Below are 21,264 nucleotides of genomic sequence, written 5' to 3'. Positions count from 1 at the left end.
ACGGCATCGACACGTATCATTGCGTTGCTCAGTATAGTATGACCGGTGTAAGATACTGCGTGGTGGAGAATGCAGGTGTGAATTAACGCTGTGCTATGTTCGATGTTCACCCGTGTAACAATACGTCTGCTAGTCAAATGTCCAGAAAGAGCTGCAATGTTTTATGCAGCTAGCAATCCACAGAGCTGCAATGTTTCATGCAACTGGCAATCCACATAGTTGAAATGTTTTATGCAACTAGCAATCCACAGAGCTGCAATGTTTCATGCAACTAGCAATCCACAGAGCTGCAATATTTCACGTGATTAAATATTCACAGAATGGTAATGTCTCATGCAACGCACCATTCGCCGATATCTCTTGGAGTAACAGTCTCACCTCGTAAGCAGTAACGAGTACCGTGCACGTAGTTGTTGCGCATGACAGACTGCGGTAACCACAAAGCAGCGCATCCGTCAACGTGCGCTATGCTTCACGTGGAGCCCCGAAATTTTTTTTCCCACGAGAGTTCCGGACCCACCATAAATAGTGTTTTGTAATATATGGTTCGTATATATATGGTTGGATTATAGTTAGTGTTAGGGTTCGGGTTAGGGATAGTGTTAGGGTTAGGGTTAGGGTTAGTGTTAGGGTTCGGGTTAGGGATAGCGCGTATTCATTTTACATTGTTGCTTCGAGGAAGTCGAGTGAATGAAGTGCGCTGATTGACTGTGGTCCGGAACTCTCGTGGGGAAAAAAATTTCGCGCCCCGCTCGACGAGACTACAGCTGCCGCCATATCGCTATGTTACAGGACATCTGTCGCATCCTGTGGTGCTCAGACCCCGATCTGCCGCTGGTGAGTCGCGGCGCGCATCCGGCCCTCGACGGAACTTACTGCGGGAACGAAAAGGTGCGAACTAACCAAAATCAGCCTCCAATGTTCTGCCGCTTCTCATCCGATTGATAATGATTAATCGATATAGAAATTAATATAATCATTGTGTAACATGTAATAAATATATTGATATATATCAATATAATCAATGTATAACATGTGATCAATATATAGTTGATTCGGCTCAACTCGGTAATAATATAATTCAGTCACTCTCGTCCCATCCTCAGTAATTCCCTCGTCCTGATGAAAGCCAATAATATGGCTTTATATGGCTTTTAATATGGCCAATAATGACTCGCGTGGCTTTTCCGTTTTGGTTTACGGGAATGAATGTGTAAATCCTCCGTCTTACGCATCCAATATATATTCAATCTATCCATCCATGCACCCATGTCCGTCTATCTGTTTACCCACCCACATACTCACGTATCCACCTACGCACCCATCCGTCTATTCTTTCGTCCGGCCGTCAGTCCATCCATCTATCCATCCAGTCCCAGTCCAATCCCATCCATAAACATACCCACTCCCCATCCCATCTAAACCCATACCATCCCCACTCCCACACCAACAACACATCCAAATCACAACAAGACCATCCATCAAAACCCCCCCCCCACAAACATATATATAATAAAAATTATAAAAACCACCCCTCCATCCGATAAACCATCTATAAACGCATCCATCATTCCCAAATATAGCATACCCATACATACCACATACTAACATCCATAGCCCTCCATCCAATCACTCATCCAATACCACATAACAACCCCCATCCCTCCATCCCATACCACCCATCCTCAAAAATACAGCCCCTCGCCATCCATACAACCATCCCCCATACGATACCATACATCCTATCCATCCCATACGACCATCATCCCCATCCCATCCATACCCATCACCATCCATCCATCCATCATCCTCATCCCATCACCATCACCATCCATCCCCCATTCATCATCCATCCACCATTGCTTTCTCATGGTAATGCATCTGTATTCTTTGTTTTATACTTTCAAACTGGTTCCTACTTCTGTGTGATCATGTTTATCAGGCTCGATCGAAAAGATTATACATTCTCGATTAAGCCTCGCGTATTCAAATTGAACCACATAGGTTCCCAGTTTAATCACATTATTTTCCTTATATATATACTATATTATAAATTATTATATATATACATATACATATATATATATATATATGTATATATATATGTATATGTAATATATATTCATATAATATATATATATATATTACCGAAAATACAATGTAAAATAGGAATATGGTGTTGAATATATATTGGATGCGTAAGACAAATGATTTACACATTCATTCCCGTAAACCAAAACGGAAAAGCCACGCGAGTCATTATTGGCCATATTAAAAGCCATATAAAGCCATAATTATTGGCTTTAATCAGGACGAAGGAATTACTGAGGATGGGACGAGAGTGACTAAATTATAATAGTACCGAGTTGAGCCGAATCAACTATATATTGATCACATGTTATACATTGATTATATATCAATATATCAATATATCAATATATCAATATATATATATATATAACTTTTATTCTCTGCAGTGGTGTCGTGCAGGTAAATGCACGTCGTGGGGAGACAGCGGGCCTGACGTCATTAACGGCGATTGGAGTCTGTACACTACCAACGCTACGTGTCTCTCGAACTGTCTACAGATGGGAAGTGGCTACACGGTCTTCTTACGGGAGTGTAACAATCCTAAGTAAGAGCGTAACTATTACTCTTCTTCTTTTTTTAAATCTATCCCGTGTAAAGCGTCTGAGCTGGTGAGGCCTAATCTAAATATGTGCCTTCTTTTCACAGGAAGGTTGGCGTAGATATGAATGAAATTACGAGATTAGAATATAACTAAACAGTAAAAATTAACACTGCTACATTAAAAAAAGCAAAGGTAACTGCTTCGGTTAGATACAACTAGGTTACAACAACCCCGTCTGTATTTTTGCAGACCCCAAAATGGCGGCGAACCTTGCAAAGGCTCGGAGAGAAAGATTGAGATGTGTGACGATGAACGAGTGAGTAGCACACGTTTACACGAATTAGCAAGCGTCTCTCACCTTACCAGAATAACGTTTGTTATACATGAAATGTGATTATCTGCGATAGGGTGCTATCTATTTATATATTTGCGGTGTGTCCTGCTGCTGCTGCTGCTACTACTGCTGCTATCACTTGGTCGTGATTGGGTGAAACTAGTGCATGCGCCGTAACCCCGTACGCCAACGTACACACATAACTTACAAAAACAAATCGATTCAGTCCTACCCACTGCACCGCGCTGCAATTCTTGACAATTCTTGCAAATTGAATATTCAATGTTGATGCAATTTTTGTGCATCTATGCAGCCAAATTGGCACATTTTATGCAGTTTTCGTGGTTTCAACGTGTCCCTGTCTCCACTCTCACGCGGGGCATTTCCTCACCCGATGCCGAGGCGCGTAGCGCCGCTCGCTCTCGACGCGCAGCTGGTATGCATAATATAATGCTAATCTCGGTAATACCTCTCTCTAGTATCAGCCCGTAAACTCGCTATCGATCTGGGTTTCTTCTATAATCAAGGTATGCCGACGAAGAAAGACTGCTGAGAACTACGGGCGAGGCATCTGTAAGAGCTGGCATCCAAACGCCGTCGTCGACAGCAGACAAGAACGTAAGTAATCGTTATGCTATTCTATTCACCTTCCTCTGCCTTCCCCCTCTTTCTCCTCCCCCTCCTCCCCTTCCTCCTGCCCCTCCTCCTCCTCCTCTTCCTGCTCCTCATCGCCCTCCCCCCTCCTCCTCCTCCTCTTTCTCCTCCTGCTCCTGCTCCTCCTCCCTTTCATCTTCTTATTTAATCCCCTTCACACTACTTCTCTTCCTTCGCTTCCCTCTCCTGCTCTTTCTTGTCGTTTCATACTCGAAGGCAGGAACCACAAATACCTAATGGACATAGATAATAATATCTGACGGGTAATAATCTCTGAGTGCATACGCCGTTCACTCGCTGACTCTCTTAACGAACTAACTCCATTAACTCCATTATAGCTAGCATAGTAGAACGTTTCTACGCTGATTACACAGACACGTACACACGCAGGTACACACATGCATGTATATATAGGTACATATCGATGGATGGATGAGTGGATTGATGCATAGATTGATGCATGAATAGACGGAGGGACGGAACGACGGACGGACAGACGAACGGACGGGCGGACGGACGGGCGAATGGGTGGATGGATGAGTGGATGAACGGACGGGTGGATGGATAGATTGATGAATGACTTAATTGGTAAATGGGTCAATGTGTGGGTGGATGGATGGACGGACATGCGGACAGATAGAGTGGCAGACTAGCAGACACATGCACACACACTATGTCACCGAGTAACACACAATAACGATAGGACGGGAACATTAAGGCCCACCCACATCTCTCGTCTCTCTCTCTTACTCTCGTTTCTCCTTAGCTATACCGACTGCCTGCGCGTTCCGCTGCAAAGTGGGCGCGGGAAAGAACCTGTTCCGACTCGTCGATCGCACGTTCCCGGACGGCAAGAACTGCGGAAACGGAAAGTACTGTGTCGACGGGAAATGCGTAAAGCCGGGCGCGGTGAGTCTGCTACGATACGTAAGGCAACCGGTCGTATACTACTATCAGGCGAGGTGTCAGGAGCTACAGTACGACTATTGGCAGCAGGCCATCATAGTCGAAACTCCCTGCTTAGTCAAGGTTCAAGTTTAGATCGCTAGCCCTCGCCATCCTAGTCGAAACTTCCTGATTAGTCAATGTTCAAGTTTAGATCTCTACCCCTCGCCATCCTAGTCGAAACATCCTACTTAGTCAAGGTTCAAGTTTAGATCTCTAGCCTTTACCATGCTAGTCAAAACTTTATACTTAGTCAAGTTTCAAGTTGAAGTCTCTAACCCTAAATCTCTCAAACATCAAACAAATCGTGCTACATTACCTGCACCACACCCCACCACTACATTTTTCTTATATAACAACCACCCACGCATATTTCTCGAACAAATTTAGAGAAAACACACCACAAATTTACTATATAACAACCAATATCTCGCACATACCTAGCAGAAACACACTACATTAAATGATTTTACTACGTAACAACCACCCACGCCTATTTCTCGCACACACCTAGCAGAACCACACTATACGTTACAACAATACACGCTACGCTACACTGCTAGCAGCCTATATATAGCCCAATTGCTGCTGGAAATTTTGGAAATATACATCTTGTGACCTAGATTATGGGAATATTGACCTATCAATAGAGATTCGTCGACGGTGATAGCACATCCGCTTCCAATGTGAACCTGATCAATCATTTGTCATTACCAACATTTCCCCTCGCTCAGTCTTCGTTACGAGGGAGCGCGTATAATACGAGGTGTGCGGGTCGTTATTTCTCGAACGAAATCCGCTCGAGCTGCTTGCGTAGCAAACTAAAGATGAAATCGGGAGCGAATAAAAACGTTTCATAAAATCTGTTTTCATTCACTCCCGATGGAATGGGATGGAGCAGGGGTGGAACGGTAAATAAGTCGAGTCCGTCTTATAGCTGATTGGCATGCAGCGGGTCAATTGAGAGAGCTCGATGAATGACCCTGCTCACGCGACGGACGTAACTATATCAGCATCCGGCGATCTCTGATTGCGAAGATATATACAGTTTTACGGGGCGAAGTGAACAACGTGACGTAAATCACAGAGTTGCGTTTACCGTTCGCCTCCTCTTCTCAAACCACACTCGCTTCTATACATATGAACACGTGCATCTACCCTAACGCTCATACGTGGCAGTGCTAAGAAAAAATACCTTCGTTTAGTCACACGAGCTCACTGGTGATTTGGCAAGTAAAGACTCGTTTTAGTTCAAACCTGAGCTGCGTACGTTGAGCATGCGTCGACAGTTTAATGTCGGGTCGTGTCAGGCTAACGTGCGGCTACGATATCGTAGTTTTACATCGTTGCACGCATTACGGCCAGTGGTGTCGACTATTTTGCTGATCATTGGAATAGAGATTTAACATAAACCTTAATCTGTCCAAATAGCATAAACTCTTGCGTCCGTACCTATAATTTCAGGGTATCTGGTGACTCGCCAGCATTACAAGGAAAAGCGAAATCAACGCGATTGCCTGTACACGTCGTAAATGTCGTTAGTTGTTACTGTCTAAAGGCAACCCATTGATGTCACACAAAACCCATTGATTACACTAGTTGCCCCTATATATAGACGTCGCCCTGCTCTATCCTATCTCGTCGACATCTCTATATAATTTACCACATCGTGCTAACTGACACTCGTTGGTATCGCACGATATCTCATTGCACGCTGTCGTGGGTTGCACGGCTATTCTAGAACATTCACCACAACACGCTATAGGCTCTATTTTACTAGCTGAGGGATGGCAACTGTTTTCTTACCTTCCCGCCCGTTGCATGTCTGCATGCCGCATTTATTCGACCTGTATTGCACGTCTAGCTAGTAATCTCGTCCGGTCGGTGTAGATTTGTACACGTGCTTCTCTCGCACGTTTAGACAGCTATTAGCCTCAATCGCTACGAAAATATTAATGCAGATGCGTCGCTCTCTCTCCCTCGTCTCTCTCTCTCTCTCTCTCTCTCTCTCTCTCTCTCTCTTTCTCTCTCTCTCTCTCTTCTCCCCAGTTCTCTCCAGCTCTGCCCCCGCCCCGCGCGCGCATTTTCTGTCTCTATAATATATAAAGAGAGAGAAGAAAGAGAGGGGGGTTATATATTATCAAGAGTCCATAATAGAAAAAGAGTATGACATTTATGAGTATGATTTCCTATTATGGACTCTTGTTATTATATAACCCCCTCTCTCACTCGTGATATTATATAACCCGCTTTCGCGATTGCTCGTCTTTATAGTCTATCTCTTTATACCTGCGTTCATAACGTATTGCCGACCCTATATATATATACACGCAAGATATTGGATGTGGGATATAGGAATATAATATGTGCCTAGTTTGTATGGCAAGCGTTTTTCGTAGTTACGTTATAGAGGTAATAGTTTGTATAAAACCAACGCATTGCTAATATAAGCGGTTTATGGCTGCGTGTCATTATACACAGACGTTAGAATAGAGATGACTGTAGGCATATAGAATTAAAGCATAGAGCATTAAGCACAACGCACACACCCGAGCGAAACACGAAATTTTGTTTCCCTGCGTTTCGCGTTCTGCTCGGCGAGCAAGCGCACACACGCCACCCGACACAGCACACAGTTGAGAAAAACATACAGAAACACTGCGTACAGCGCCGCTGTCACATGACATCCAAAATAGTCATCCAAATCCAATGGACATCCAATTTTGTGTGTCATGGGATATTTTTAAGGATATTGATTGGAGACCGTCTTTGGCGTTTCGCTGTGTAGCAGAACGATTGACGCACACACCCGAGCAAAACGTACGCCCAGGCGAAAACACGCTCCGCGAATCAAACATTGCTTGTTCAGCGAAACACGCTCAGCTGAGCAATGTTTTTTGTTTCGGGAATCCGCACACAGCCACGAACATCGAGCGAAACATGTTTTGCTCCACGTTCAGGTGTTTCGCTCGGGTGTGTGCGTTATGCTTTACGCTAAAAACATTTTAAAAACATTGCTCAGCTGAGCATGTTTCGCCTAACAAGCAATGTTTGATTCGCGGAGCGTGTTTTCGCCTGAGCGTACGTTTTGCTCGGGTGTGTGCGTCAATCGTTCTGCTACACAGCGAAACGCCACAGACGGTCTCCAATCAATATCCTTAAAAATATCACATGACACACAAAATTGGATGTCCATTGGATGGCTATTTTTGATGTCATGTGACAGCGGCGCTGCACGCAGTGTTTCTGTATGTTTTGCTCAGCTGTGTGCTGTGTCCACTGATATCTACTATACTAACCTAGAAGAGATAGAATAGTATTAATAAATTAGTAGTATAGATAGAGTTAGTATAGTAGAGATCAGTGGCTGTGTCGGGTGTCGTGTGTGCGCTTGCTCGGGACGAAAACGCTGGAAAACAAAATTCCCCGTTTTGCTCGGGTGTGTGCGCTAGGCTTAATCAGTAGAAGTGTTGTTATAGTCTTGAAGAGTCGCTCTCAAAACCTTGACACTCGTCTCGTCGTTTCTTTGCGCGGTAGAAGTTCGCGCATGATTATGAAGTGTTGCATGATGTTGCATGATGTGCATGATGTTGCATGGTGTTGCATGATGTTGCATGATGTGCATGATGTTGCATGATGTGCATGATGTTGCATGGTGTTGCATGATGTTGCATGATGTTGCATGATGTTGCATGATGTTGCATGATGTTGCATGATGTGCATGATGTTGCATCAGCGGATTATGTCAGAATTCAACGTGACGGCGTAACTAGCATTCTAGTGCTAGAAAATAATGTAGAAGGGGTTGTAGCGCCTGATATTGCAGTTGACGTCCCGATGTGCGGTTCGAGACACCCTGTATGCATTTGAATGGTTTCTCTGAGAACAGCCCTTAGGCTATTAAATTGCATACTATAGCTTTAAAAAATAAAACAGAGAAACATAGGTTCTTATATATTTTTAGTAATCGGTATTTTTGCGACATGAATGTTATGTGTGAGGTCATAGAGTAGCATGTAGTGCTAGCAAATGATGTAGAAGGGTTGCAGCGGATGATATTGCCTGAAGTTGACGTCCCGATGTGCGATTCAAGGCACCCTGTATGCATTTGAATGGTTTCTCTGAGAACAGCCCTTAGGCGATTAAATTGCTTTAAATAGCTTTAAAAAATTAAACAGGGAAACATATGTTCTTATATTTATTAGAAATCGGTATTTTGGTTTAGAACTTGAATTTTGGTACGTTGAATTGGAAATCCTTCCTCTTAGAACAGCCGTTAGGCTATTCAATTGCATACTATAGCTTTTAAAAATTAAAACAGGGAAACATAGGTTTTTATATATTTTTAGAAATCGGTATTTCTGGATCACTGGATCGGTATGCCCTTCCTGGATGGTATGTGAGAGGTAATAGAGTAGCATGTAAATGCACATGCACACTAGTCGTACACTGAGGTATATATTGTATGAAGTCTAGTCTAGCATAAAATTTTGGTGTTTTTTATCAGTTTATATATTGCTGATTTACTCACGCACCAGCCGACTCCGTCATGTTTGCATGATGCTATTTTAGTGCACCTTAACTTTTACAATATTATTAGATTTTGTCTTTTCAAGATGCTGATATATCCATATATATATATAGAAGTGAAATCCCACACGAACACCCATGTAGATAATAAACAAAATTAATACAACTAATAGGTAGAGCCTGATGAAGAGATGCACGTCTCGAAAGCTCGCGTATTAAAACTTAAACACCCTCTACCTATTATTTGAATTTATTATATTAAATATATAACTATATATATATAAATATATAGCTCTATATATAACTATATATATATTTACAACCATTCTGTTGTTGTCGCCTGACGAAGAGACATATGTTCTCGAAATCTCGCGTAATAAAAATGTTAAATTTTCAAATTTATCTTATTATATATACTATAAGCGACGAGTATCAACAGCTACTACCCGACACCGAAATAGCATCGTGTAACGACATGAAGGTGTGTGAGGTGCCAGAGATATTACGTTTATGGAAGGCGCGCTGGAGTGCGCCAGGGAATAATAATAATTAGAACGACTTATATGAATAAAATTTTGCTTAGGTGAATGCGTATCCGCCGTGTAGCGACTGCACGATCGTTTAAGCACACATCGCCTGCGTTATGCGTTTGGTTTCTTTGCACATTGTTATTACTGACCCCTCAACGTTCGACTTGCTAGCTATCTGTTTCTCGGACTGTCCTATCAATCGGCTCTCATGCGAACGTGAAGAACACAGCTTTCTACCTATAAGTTGTCGGTCTCATCCTTCCTGTCCCAATGTCGCGTGGTTGCCTGCTGTGATTGTTAATCACGGAACAAGTACAGCTGTGTGTGAAGCCAGCAAGCTTCGCCAACTTCTGGCATGAGGAGACGGTACGATACGATGACGATAGCCACGTGACCTGCGCTGGATTCTCACCAGGTCGCGGTGTTACCTTGCTAGCCTTTGACTGTCGAGGGCGATGTACCTTGGTGAGACAAGGCTCGTTTTCGTAGAAGAAGTTGGTCGTTTCCCGAGACAAAACGAAAAGAAAACTGGGGTTCTGGCGGGATTCTTAGCTTGGCTATAAGCGCTTGGCGCTGCGTTTCTGTATCAGAGCACGCGGCCAAAAATTGATGGTGCAAACTATAGCGAAAACAGCCATCCTTTTTTTATCCGAAAGCGAGGCAGATCTTTCTTACGTAGAACGATCTTAGTTACGACCATGACGTAACGTCTCCTATGTAAGACTGTCGTAGCGGTGCAATCAAGAGCAAGGTCACCGTGGTAGACCTCATACATATGGTTCGTAACTACATGCGAATGTGGTCAAAATATATGAACTAATTACAGTGGGGACGGTCTATATTGAACCAAAATAGCCAATTAAATTATGTGCAATATGAAGCGTGATTGTATAGTATAAATACCCAAATGTCGCATAAACGCACCTCAAGTAGACTAGATAAATACATTAGGGTAATCGACGGTGAAAGATTACCAGGATGTGGATCGAGTGCGGTCATTTATGGACAAATACGAGCATAAAAATTGAACGTTAAATGACTATCTCCGGTGCTGCGTCCAGCAGGGTAGACGGACGAGCGTACGTTACGCCGATGGCGGCTTTTGCGCGAGTGACGTAAAGGAGGGGATGTATGCACGGTGGTGTTACGTGTTCTTTAACATCTTCCAGCGCCACGATCGGACGGGTTGCGAGCGAGCGCGTGAGCTGATATCGAGCCACCGTGTGAAGGCAGCGACGACGTGCCTTAAGGGCGGCTGAGTGAAGCTGCCTGCATTAAAAAGACGAACTCATGCACGCAATGCCCGCGTAAAGTTATCAAAGCTCGTGGAGGAGGGGGGAGGGGGGGAGGGGAGCCGTCGGTCAGGTAGAGAGAAGTCCGACGAGATATCGGTCTCGAACTAATCGCAATGCGCATAGATACTACGCAGCCAACTGTTGCGCGTACCGTTACTCGCGACTTCATCGTGATCTGCAAACCTTGCACTAGAGCACTGTGCATTCTCTGGGATAAAATGTAGAGAAAAAATAAATGAGCGAGGCAAGCTCGATTATCGTAAGAAAGATAGTAGATTAGTAAGTAAAAAAAAGAGAAAAAACTGAGACCGTTCGCACGGGATTCGTTTTCTTGCTCTAACTTTGACGCACTACCAGAGGGCCGCACTAACGCGCACCCGCACGCACGCACGGCACGCACGCGGCTGCGCGCACGTGTTCGCGCAGCATTCGTTGACAAGCAGCTCGAAGAAGACGATGCTTATACGTCACGTCCGAATCGTCTATATATATATATATGCGAGGTACGCTTCGTTTCAGAACCGGATAACGGCGAAGCTCTGCGTGGGTTCAAGAGACGATCAACGGAGATAGTGCTCCGGAGCAGTAAAGGTAAATTGTGATTTTAACCGAGATGACTGATAATGGAATATACATGGCTTACGTCTCCAAGGACGAACGTCATCGACCGTACGCATCAGCGCTATGTACGTATCCCATAGCACATTAAGGCGTACCACCCAATTATCCAGTTCATCGATATGCAGGATGAATAATAATAGATATATTATTTGTAATTATAATTATTATTATTAAATTTCTATATTATCATTGCTCCTGATAATATTACAGGCAGTAAGATAATTTTACTGTCAATATGCGCTTCAACCGTAAATACTAATCGATGTATAATGCGGTCGTGAATCTGACGTGTGGCTGATGATTGAGGGCCCCACAGGCTGGACTCATAAATTTGCTTAAATTTGACAGACAACGTGGGGATTTTTTTTTTACTCTCAATGCGACGTCGCGTGATTTTCTTACGAACGTCGATAACGAATTTTGCCGACAAAATGTGATGCATTAGTGAAGCGCTTACAGGTCACGTCGCTGGCAGCTACACGTCAGTGGCAGTATATCAGCAGTGAAAATGGTTTCATTCTGACACTTCATGTCGATTGACTTCTAGGAGGAATGCTCAAGCGAGGAGACGACTACTGCGGTGCATGCCACCGAATACTGCACATCTCTCACTCAGTTTAACTACTTCAAGTCGATTCTGTCGGGAAATGGAAAACAGTTATCATATATTAAAGGTATTAATTAAAGCTCGTACGACTCGTTTCACTCGTATGTGTGTGTGTGTGTGTGTGTGTGTGTGTGTGTGTGTGTGTGTGTGTGTGTGTGTGTATGTATGTGTATGTGTGAGAATATGTGTGTGTGTGTGTGTGTGTGTGTGTGTGTGTGTGTAGTGTGTGTGTGGGCTGTGTGTGTGTGTGTTGTGTGTGCATGTGTGTGTGTGTGTGCAATGTGTGTGTGCGTGTGCGTGTGTGTGTGTGTGTGCGTGTGTGTGCATAGTGTGTGTGGTGTGTGCGTGCGCTGCGTGTGCGTGCGCGCAGACGCGGCGGTGTGCGTCGTGCGTGTGTGTGTGTGTGCGTGGCGTGCGTGGCGTGTGTGTGTGTGTGTGGCGGTGGCTTATGGGTTGGTGGTTGAAATTAATATATTAACAGGTATTCAATTTAAAGCCGGTCACCGACTCGTGAATCTACGCGTAAGGTGTGTGTGTGTGTGTTTGTGTGTGTGTGTGTGTGTGTGTGTGTGTGTATGTGTGTGTGTGTGTGTGTGTATGTGTGTGTGGTGTGTGTGTTGTGTCGTGTGTGTGGTGTGTGCACAGTGTGTGTGTGTTGCATGTGGTGTGCGTGTGGCGTGTGCGTCGTGTGTGTGCGTGGTGTGCATGTGTGTGTGTGCGTGCGTCGTGCGTGCGTGCGTGCGTGCGTGTGTGTGTGTGTGTGTGTGTGTGTGTGTGTGTGTGTGTGTGTGTGTGTGCGGGGTGTATGTTTGTTGAAATCCTCCTAACGACCCCCAGCCGATACCCTAGTTCAACGCCCCTCCCCCGGGCCTCTCACGGCACTTTTACGATAAAACCCCTTTTTTCGACATCGCTCTCACACGCTGATTTTCCCGCCTTACTGGCAATACAGTCACAGCGCCACCCTCGCAAAACGCAATTACTACGCGGTACGCCACACTTATCAGCTGCCCCTAATATAACGATGGATGCGATGACAGTCCGTGTGTACGTGTGCGCACTCTCCTCTCTCCTCTCTCATCTCTCTCTCTCTCCTCACTTCACTCACCTCACTCACTCGACTCACTCACGTCACTCACTCACTCACTCACTCACTCGGTCCTACGCGCCACTCACTGCACTCACTCACTCACTCACTCAGCTCACCTCACTCACTCACATCCACAACAAAACACTCACTCGACTGACTCACGTCACCTCACAGTCACCTCGGACAATCACTCACCACTCACCTCCAATTCTCACTGCTCTTTTTTGCTTATCTTCTCTCAAGTTCACTCCTTTCTTTCTCACTCTCTCTCAATTCTATCTATCTATCTCGCCTCTCTCTGCGCTCTCGCCATCTCTCGCTCTCCTCTCCGCCTCGAGCGTGCGTCTCGTCTCTCTCTCGCGCTCCCTCTCTCGCTCTCATCTCTCTATCTCTCGCTCTCCACCTCACCGACTCGAGCCCTCGGCACCTGCTTTCTGGTCTCTCATCCTCATCTCTCTCTTTCCTCTCTCAAAGCCGCGCGACGCCGAGGCGGGCGGGCGGGCAGAGCGGGTCGTCTTGTTGCTTTCAACTCTTCTCTGTCTCTCTTTCTTCGTCTCTCTATCTCTCTCCTATCTATCGATCTATCTATCTCGCTGCTCTCTCAGCGGCCATCCGTCTACGCCATCTCGCTCTATGCGATCGCTCCTCTCGGTACCCGTCTCTCCCTCTGTCTCTTTCTCTATCACTCACTCCACTCTCTTCGCTCTCTCTCACACTCACCCCACTCTCTCTGCGTCATTCTCTCCTCTCTCTCTCTCTTTCTCGTCTCTAATCTCTCACTCACTCACTCGCACCACTTAATCCTCTCTCTCATTCGACGCACCGGTCCACGCCACTCCCATCATCTACTCGCTCTCTCTCTCTCTCTCCTCTTCTTTCTCTCTCCTCTCCTCCTCATTCTCTCCATATCTGTCTTCTCCTATATCTCTTTCTCCCGTCTCTCTCGTGTCTCCATTATCTCTTTCTTTTCTCACTCTCTCTTTTTCTATCTCTCTCTCTGCTCCTCTCTCTATCTATACTTATCTATCTATCCTTTCAATCTTGGGGCATCTCTGCCCCATCCATTCATCCTTCCCTCGTCATTTCTTCAGGTCGTGGCCCAGCACTCTCATCGCCATTGCGCGCAACGTAAAAAACATACTCAGAGATCGTCAGCACCCCACCAGTCTCTCTCTCGCTCAGTCCGTCCCCGATGCTCGAGGCTAAGCTCCCGGCTACGTCTCGGTCTGCGTCTGCATTCATCTTAACTAACCCCGCCCACTCTCTCTCATCTCAAACGTCACTCCACCACTCACCACTCACCCACATTCACTCACCCACAATCTCTCTTCTCTCTCTCTCTCCTCTCTCACGTAACGTCCGCCGCACCCACTTACACTCACAGTCACTCACTCACGCTCACAATCACTCACATCACCCTCCCACCAGTCATCTCACGATCCCAGCTCACCTCACCACTCTCTCTCTCATCTACTCTCTCTCTGCACTAACCCACCCCAACTCACGTCATCACTCACTCACTCACGTCACATGAGCCAGGGAGAGTGCGAGGCCGATTACAACAGGGGCGCCATGATTGGCACTCACTCACTCACGTCACCCTCAACCTCCATCACGCTTTCACTTGTCCACTCACTCACTCACAGCCAACTCACTCACGACCACTCACTCGCTCTGCCTGCAGCCGTGACAGGTGGGCCGTAAGAGGCAGCGGCAGGCCAGCGTAAAGCAAAGTCGGCCTGCATCACGGCGTGTCAAGTCAAGGGTGGAACCGAAGAGCCGCTTCTCCGCTCATCCGTAATATTTCCGTCCCACCGGCATCGGCGTGCGGGAGCAGTCCGGAAATCCGCGACACTTACTGCGCGATCAATAATATATGCAGCGGTAAGCGTGACTCACTTAGTCATTATCCAGGGAGGGGGGGGGTGTAATAATGACTTATCTGTCATCATTATCCCAGGTCATGATGTCATGATCATCTGTCAAGAGCGGAGACGGCAACGTCTCGCGACCCGGTTAAGTGACCTCGATGTCAACGTGACGTGGATATTTGCACTCGGCGTTCACGACGAGAGTTTAGTTGCGTTCACGACCTAAATATACGCGGCTTGCTTAGGGCCATCCGGCTTGCTTAGCGCGATTGCTCCGGCTTGCTTAGCGCGGAATCATATCCGCGCCTAACTAAGGGCCGCGTATATTCCGGCACCCACGCTTGGCCGCGTATTGAATTGTCGTGTGAAGCTATCACTGCTACCGTTCGGCTGCACGATCGTTAGGGTAGCGTCTGGAACTGTCCTAACGGCGGCGTATTCGCAAGTCTATCTTATACCGAGCTATAGCTAAGCCTCGAATCTCGTGTATCTTCGTGTGAACGCATTTTTAACCGGACTTAGCACAAACTAAGTACGGTCACCAGCTAATAGCCGTGTATACGTGTGAACGCAGCTATACTCCCATATAGCAACACATAGGATCAGGAGTGAATAATAATAGATTATTATCTATTCTAATAATCTATTATTATTCACTCTTGATAGGATTACGATCAACATGTTTGACCATCGTCACGCTAGAACGATCGCATAATAACTAGTAAAATGGAATTTTAAAAATAGAATCGGAGCGTCGTTTCCCCTCGACGCTTTGTAAGTGGATATAAGATGGATACAAGCTGATATGCGTGGGGTGGTCGGGTACACACGCACACACGCACGCACGCACGCACGCACGCACGCACGCACACACACAACCATGCAAAAACACGCGCATGCAAACGCAGTGAGCTGGCATGCGTCGGTGCGTTTCGGATTCTTGAAGGATTCGCGGTATACAGATTGAATCGGTTTTTGTAGTAATTGGTTTGAAGCACGATACAATCATGGTCAACACGGCAGCATGGTTCACTCCCCTCACCCTAGAACCAGCGCGAAAAGCCTGTTCACGTGAGAGTTATGGCTTCCACTCTCAACTCAGCGCAGAAGACACACGTTTACTTTTTATTAATGTTTCATAGGAATTCAACTGCCAAGGAAAGGAGAAAACCGACGACGCGAACGAAAATTGCTAGAGGCACATCTCTCCGGGAAAAGAGACGAACGTTCAGAACGTAACCACTGCCGCCACCACCGCCATCATCATCACCACCATCACCACCATCACCACCACCACCATCACCACCATCACCACCACCACTATCTCGCCGTCTCTCTCGTCTGCCAACATACGTATTGACGAAGATGCAAGCGAGCTGCTCATCATCATGCGCCCCCTAACGATGCCCCCCACGGACCGACTCGCTTGTCTAATTCGATTGTCGTTGTCGAGTTCGTTGTCGAGTTCGAGAACGGTTCGAGTAATTTCGTCGGATTCGAATCTCTCTGGATTCACGGCACAATTCCAGTTGCGCTATACCGGAACATTCACCGCACGATGGTGAATGTACATAGAAGCTGGCACCATGGCGGGGCGAGATTGTCCCGCCAAAACGTCGAAGTTAGAGAGAGACCAGCATGTGTTCTATATTCTACACGCAGTTTATAGTAATCGACCGACAAAAGGTCGTCTTACCGAGTTATTTCGCTAGATTGGGCAGAGAGATAGAGAAAGAGAGAGTGAGATAGAGAAAGAAAGAGAGAGAGAATGAGAGAGAGAGAATGAGAGAGAAAGAGATAATGAGAGAGAGAGAGAGAGAGAGGAGAGAGAGAGAGACGATAAGTAAGCTCTTGTTCATGAATTGCGTGTTTGATCAATGCCAGTATGCGTTTCATCAGCGAGCGTCGTGAAACGGAAACGTTACGCTAAAGGCCATAATAAAAGTAAAGCCATATTCAATTGAAGGTCCTGGTAAACCTGTTATATTTATATTCTAATTTAGATTATATACTATATATAGACTGGGAGACAATCATGCGATAATTATTAGCTAGGCCTATACATAATTGATGTTTCAAAAGTCTATTGTAGTGATTATTTTGTAGGGAATTTTTATATATCCTAAGATGTTAACCATATTATGTCAGAAAGATAGGAAACGTATTGTTATGCTCTACACGGGACTGCATATATTTGGTTGAACAAAACGCAAGGGGCGATTACAGGCCGTTTTGAGTCGTCATGCTTCAATGCCATTGTGTGTGTGTGTGTGTGTTGAGAAGTCGAAGAGATACGGTGCTCGAACTAATCGCAATGCGCATAGATACTACTGCACCACTGTTCGCCCGTTACTCGCGACTTCATCTGAATTCTGCAAACCTGCACTAGAGCACGTGCATTTCCTGGGATAAATGTAGAGAAAATAAATGAGAGCAAGGCTCGTTATCGTAAGAAAGATAGTAGATAGTAGTAAAAAAAAGAGAAAAACTGAGACCTTGCACGGGATTCTTTCTTGCTCTACTTTGACGCACACACACACACGCACGCACGCACGCACGCACGCACGCACGCGGGCTGCGCCACGTGTTCGCCAGCTCGTTTGACAAGCAGCTCGAAGAAGACGAGTTATAGTCACGTCCGCTCGTCTATATATATATATATCGAGGTACGCTTCGTTTCAGACCGGATAACGGCGGAAGCTCTTGCGTGGGTTCAGAGACGATCACGGAGATATGTCCGGGCAGTAAGGTAAATGTGATTTTAACCGAGATGACTGATAATGGATATAATGGCTTACGTCTCCAAGGACACGTCATCGACCGTACGCATCACCTATTACGTATCCATGCACATTAACGGCGTACACCAATTACCGTTCATGATATCAGGAGTGAATAATAATAGATTATTATTTGTATTATAATTATTATTATTACGTATCCATGCACATTAACGGCGTACACCAATTACCGTTCATGATATCAGGAGTGAATAATAATAGATTATTGTTTGTATTATAATTATTATTATTATTATTATCGTCGCCGTCGTCGTCGTCGTTGTAGTTCTTTGACACGGAATATATATATATGCTGCGAGCGTGTGACGTCAGCGCAGGTCGCCTCTAAGCAGACGAGTGCATGGCGGGTTGTGGAGGGCTTCAGGTGATAAAGAATCAGCAAACTGTTATTTTTATCAAGAGTAGAGGGAGAGATTGGGGAGAGAGAGAGAAAGAGGGAGAGAGGGGGAGAGAGAGAGAAAGAGGGAGAGAGAGGCGGAGAGAGAGGAAAAGAGGGAGAGAGAGGGGGGAGAGAGAGAGAGGGAAGGAGAAAGAGAGAGAGAGAGAGAGACAGGGAGATAGTGAGAAAGAGGGAGGTGGAGAGAGAGAGAAAGAACAAAAAAGAGAAAGAGAAAAATAGAAAGAAGAAGAACCGGTTGTGGAGAGACTGGTCGGCTATTCTGATCCAAATTCGAATCGTCGTCGACGGAAGGAAAGAACGGACGGCGAGATTGCCACAACGCAATTCGTCACTGTCTACAATTACTAAGCCAGTCTCTGTTTCCACCTCAGCTGGTTAATACAAGGTTATACTTTGCTAGAAACTCAAATTTCGAAAAGCCGAAACCGTATGTGATCTTCGTGCGAGTTCGTCTCCTCGGTTTCTTGAATTTCTTCGACCCGCAAGAAAATATAAGTTGCTGTATTTCCTGTCCGTTTCGATTTCGTACAACTTAAATTAGATTCGAAGTATCGCAGACAGCAGTAGCACCACTCTCATCTATCCACGCTGTCACCAAAAGCTAACGAGACAGATAGAAAGAGAGAAAGTATATATATATAGCGACGAGTATCAACAGCTACTACCCGACACGAAAATAGCATCGTGTAACGACATGAAAGGTGTGTGAGGTGCCAGAGATATTACGTTTATGGAAGGCGCGCTGGAGTGCGCCAGGGAATAATAATAATTAGACGACTTATATGAATAAAATTTTGCTTAGGTGAATGCGTATCCGCCTGTAGCGACTGCACGATCGTTAGAGCACAATCGCCTGCGTTATGCGTTTGGTTTCTTTGCACATTGTTATTACTCCCTCAACGTTCGAATTGCTAGCTATCTGTTTCTCGGACTGTCCTATCAATGCGCTCTCATGCGAACGTGAAGAACACAGCTTTCTACTATAGTTGTCGGTCTCATCCTCCTGTCCCAATGTCGCGTGGTTGCCTCTGTATTGTATAACACGGAACAAGTACAGCTGTGTGTAAGCCAGCAAGCTTCGCCAACTTCTGCATGAGGACGACGATGACGATGACGATAGCCACGCTGCGCTGGTTCTCACCAGGCGTCGGTGTTACTTGCTAGCTTGACTGTGAGAGGCGATACGCTTGGTGAGAGCAAGGCTCGTTTTCGTAAGAAAGATTGTCGTTTTCCCGAGACAAACAAAAGAAAAACTGGGGTTCTGCGGGATTCTTACTTGCTCTACCTTGGCGCTGCGTCCTGTATCAGAGCACGCCGGCCAAAAATTGATGGTGCAAACTATACGAAAACAGCCATCTTTTTTTATCGAAAGCGAGGCAGATCTTCTTACGTAGACGATCTTAGTTACGAACCATGACGTAACGTTCTTCTAGTAAGACTGTCGTACGGTGCATCAGAGAAGGTCACCGTGGTAGACCTATACATAGGTTCGTAACTACATCCGAAATGTGGTCAAAATATATGAGCTAATATACAGTGGGACGGTCTATATTGAACCAAAATAGCCATTAAATTATGTCAATTGAACGTGATTGTATATATAAATACCCGAAATGTCGCATAAACAACCTCAAGTAGACTAGATAAAAGCATTAGGGTAATTCACGGTGAAGATTTACCAGGATGTGGATCGAGTGCGGTCATTTATGGACAAAATACGAGCATAAAAATTGAACGTAAATGACTATCGGTCTGCGTCGCAGACGGTAACGACGAGCGTACGTTACGCCGTGCGGCTTTGCGTGGCCGAGTGACGTAAAGGAGGGGATGTATGCCGCGTGTTTAAGCGTGTCTTTCATCTTCAGGCGCCGATCGACGGCGGTTGGAGCGAGCCTGAGCTGATATCGGACTGTGATAGCGCGACGACGTGCCTTAAGGGCGGCGTGAAGCTGCTCATTAAAAGACGAACATGCACCAATCCCGCGTAAGTTATAATCATCGGGAGGAGGGGGAGGGGGAGGGGCTCGGTCAGGTAGAGAGAAGTCGAAGAGATACGGTGCTCGAACTAATGCGCAATGCGCATAGATACTACTGCACCACTGTTCGCCGCGTACTCGCGACTTCATCTGAATTCTGCAAATCTGCACTAGAGCACGTGCATTTCCTGGGATAAATGTAGAGAAAATAAATGAGAGCAAGGCTCGTTATCGTAAGAAAGATAGTAGATAGTAGTAAAAAAAAGAGAAAAAACTGAGACCTTGCACGGGATTCTTTCTTGCTCTACTTTGACGCACACACACACACGCGACGGCACGCACGCACGCACGCACGCACGCGGGCTGCGCCACGTGTTCGCCAGCTCGTTTGACAAGCAGCTCGAAGAAGACGAGTTATAGTCACGTCGCTCGTCTATATATATATATATCGAGGTACGCTTCGTTTCAGACCGGATAACGGCGGAAGCTCTTGCGTGGGTTCAGAGACGATCACGGAGATATGTCGCGGGCAGTAAGGTAAATGTGATTTTAACCGAGATGACTGATAATGGATATAATGGCTTACGTCTCCAAGGACACGTCATCGACCGTACGCATCACCTATTACGTATCCATGCACATTAACCGGCGTACACCAATTACCGTTCATGATATCAGGAGTGAATAATAATAGATTATTATTTGTATTATAATTATTATTATTAGAATTATCTATTATTATTCACTCCTGATAATATTACAGGAGTAGTAATTTACTTCAATATGCGCTTCACCGTAAATACTATCTTGTATAATGCCGTCGTGAATCTGACGTGTGCTGAGATGAGGCCCACGGCTGGGACGTCATAAATTTGCTTAAATTTGACAGACAACGTGGGGATTTTTTTTACTCTCAATGCGACGTCGCGTGATTTTTCTTACGAACGTCGATAACGAATTTTGCCGACAAAATGTGAT

The 21,264-nt window shown here is 45.5% G+C and overlaps 1 protein-coding gene and 1 long non-coding RNA gene across 2 annotated transcripts in view; both read left to right on the top strand.

Moving 5' to 3' along the window:
- Positions 1–20,822, top strand: part of LOC106806289 (A disintegrin and metalloproteinase with thrombospondin motifs 16-like) — a 57,829-nt gene extending 37,007 nt beyond the window's left edge. The window contains exons 12-18 of the mRNA XM_014808174.1: positions 793–891; positions 2,478–2,635; positions 2,882–2,948; positions 3,494–3,584; positions 4,387–4,529; positions 20,176–20,294; positions 20,756–20,822. Coding sequence (XP_014663660.1) covers positions 793–891; positions 2,478–2,635; positions 2,882–2,948; positions 3,494–3,584; positions 4,387–4,529; positions 20,176–20,294; positions 20,756–20,822 — 744 coding nt within the window. The remainder of the gene's footprint in view (positions 1–792; positions 892–2,477; positions 2,636–2,881; positions 2,949–3,493; positions 3,585–4,386; positions 4,530–20,175; positions 20,295–20,755) is intronic.
- Positions 14,936–17,074, top strand: LOC106806300. The gene is made up of 2 exons (XR_001393527.1): positions 14,936–15,122; positions 16,252–17,074. It is a non-coding gene; the product is annotated as an uncharacterized LOC106806300 (long non-coding RNA).
- Positions 20,823–21,264: the final 442 nt, after the last annotated feature.

This window comes from Priapulus caudatus, unplaced genomic scaffold (genome assembly GCF_000485595.1).
Source record: "Priapulus caudatus unplaced genomic scaffold, Priapulus_caudatus-5.0.1 Scaffold152, whole genome shotgun sequence".
In the NCBI taxonomy this organism is placed as follows: domain Eukaryota; kingdom Metazoa; phylum Priapulida; class Priapulimorpha; order Priapulimorphida; family Priapulidae; genus Priapulus; species Priapulus caudatus.
The sequence above is the reverse complement of the archived record's forward strand: the minus strand, read 5'-3'. Positions and strand labels throughout refer to the sequence as shown.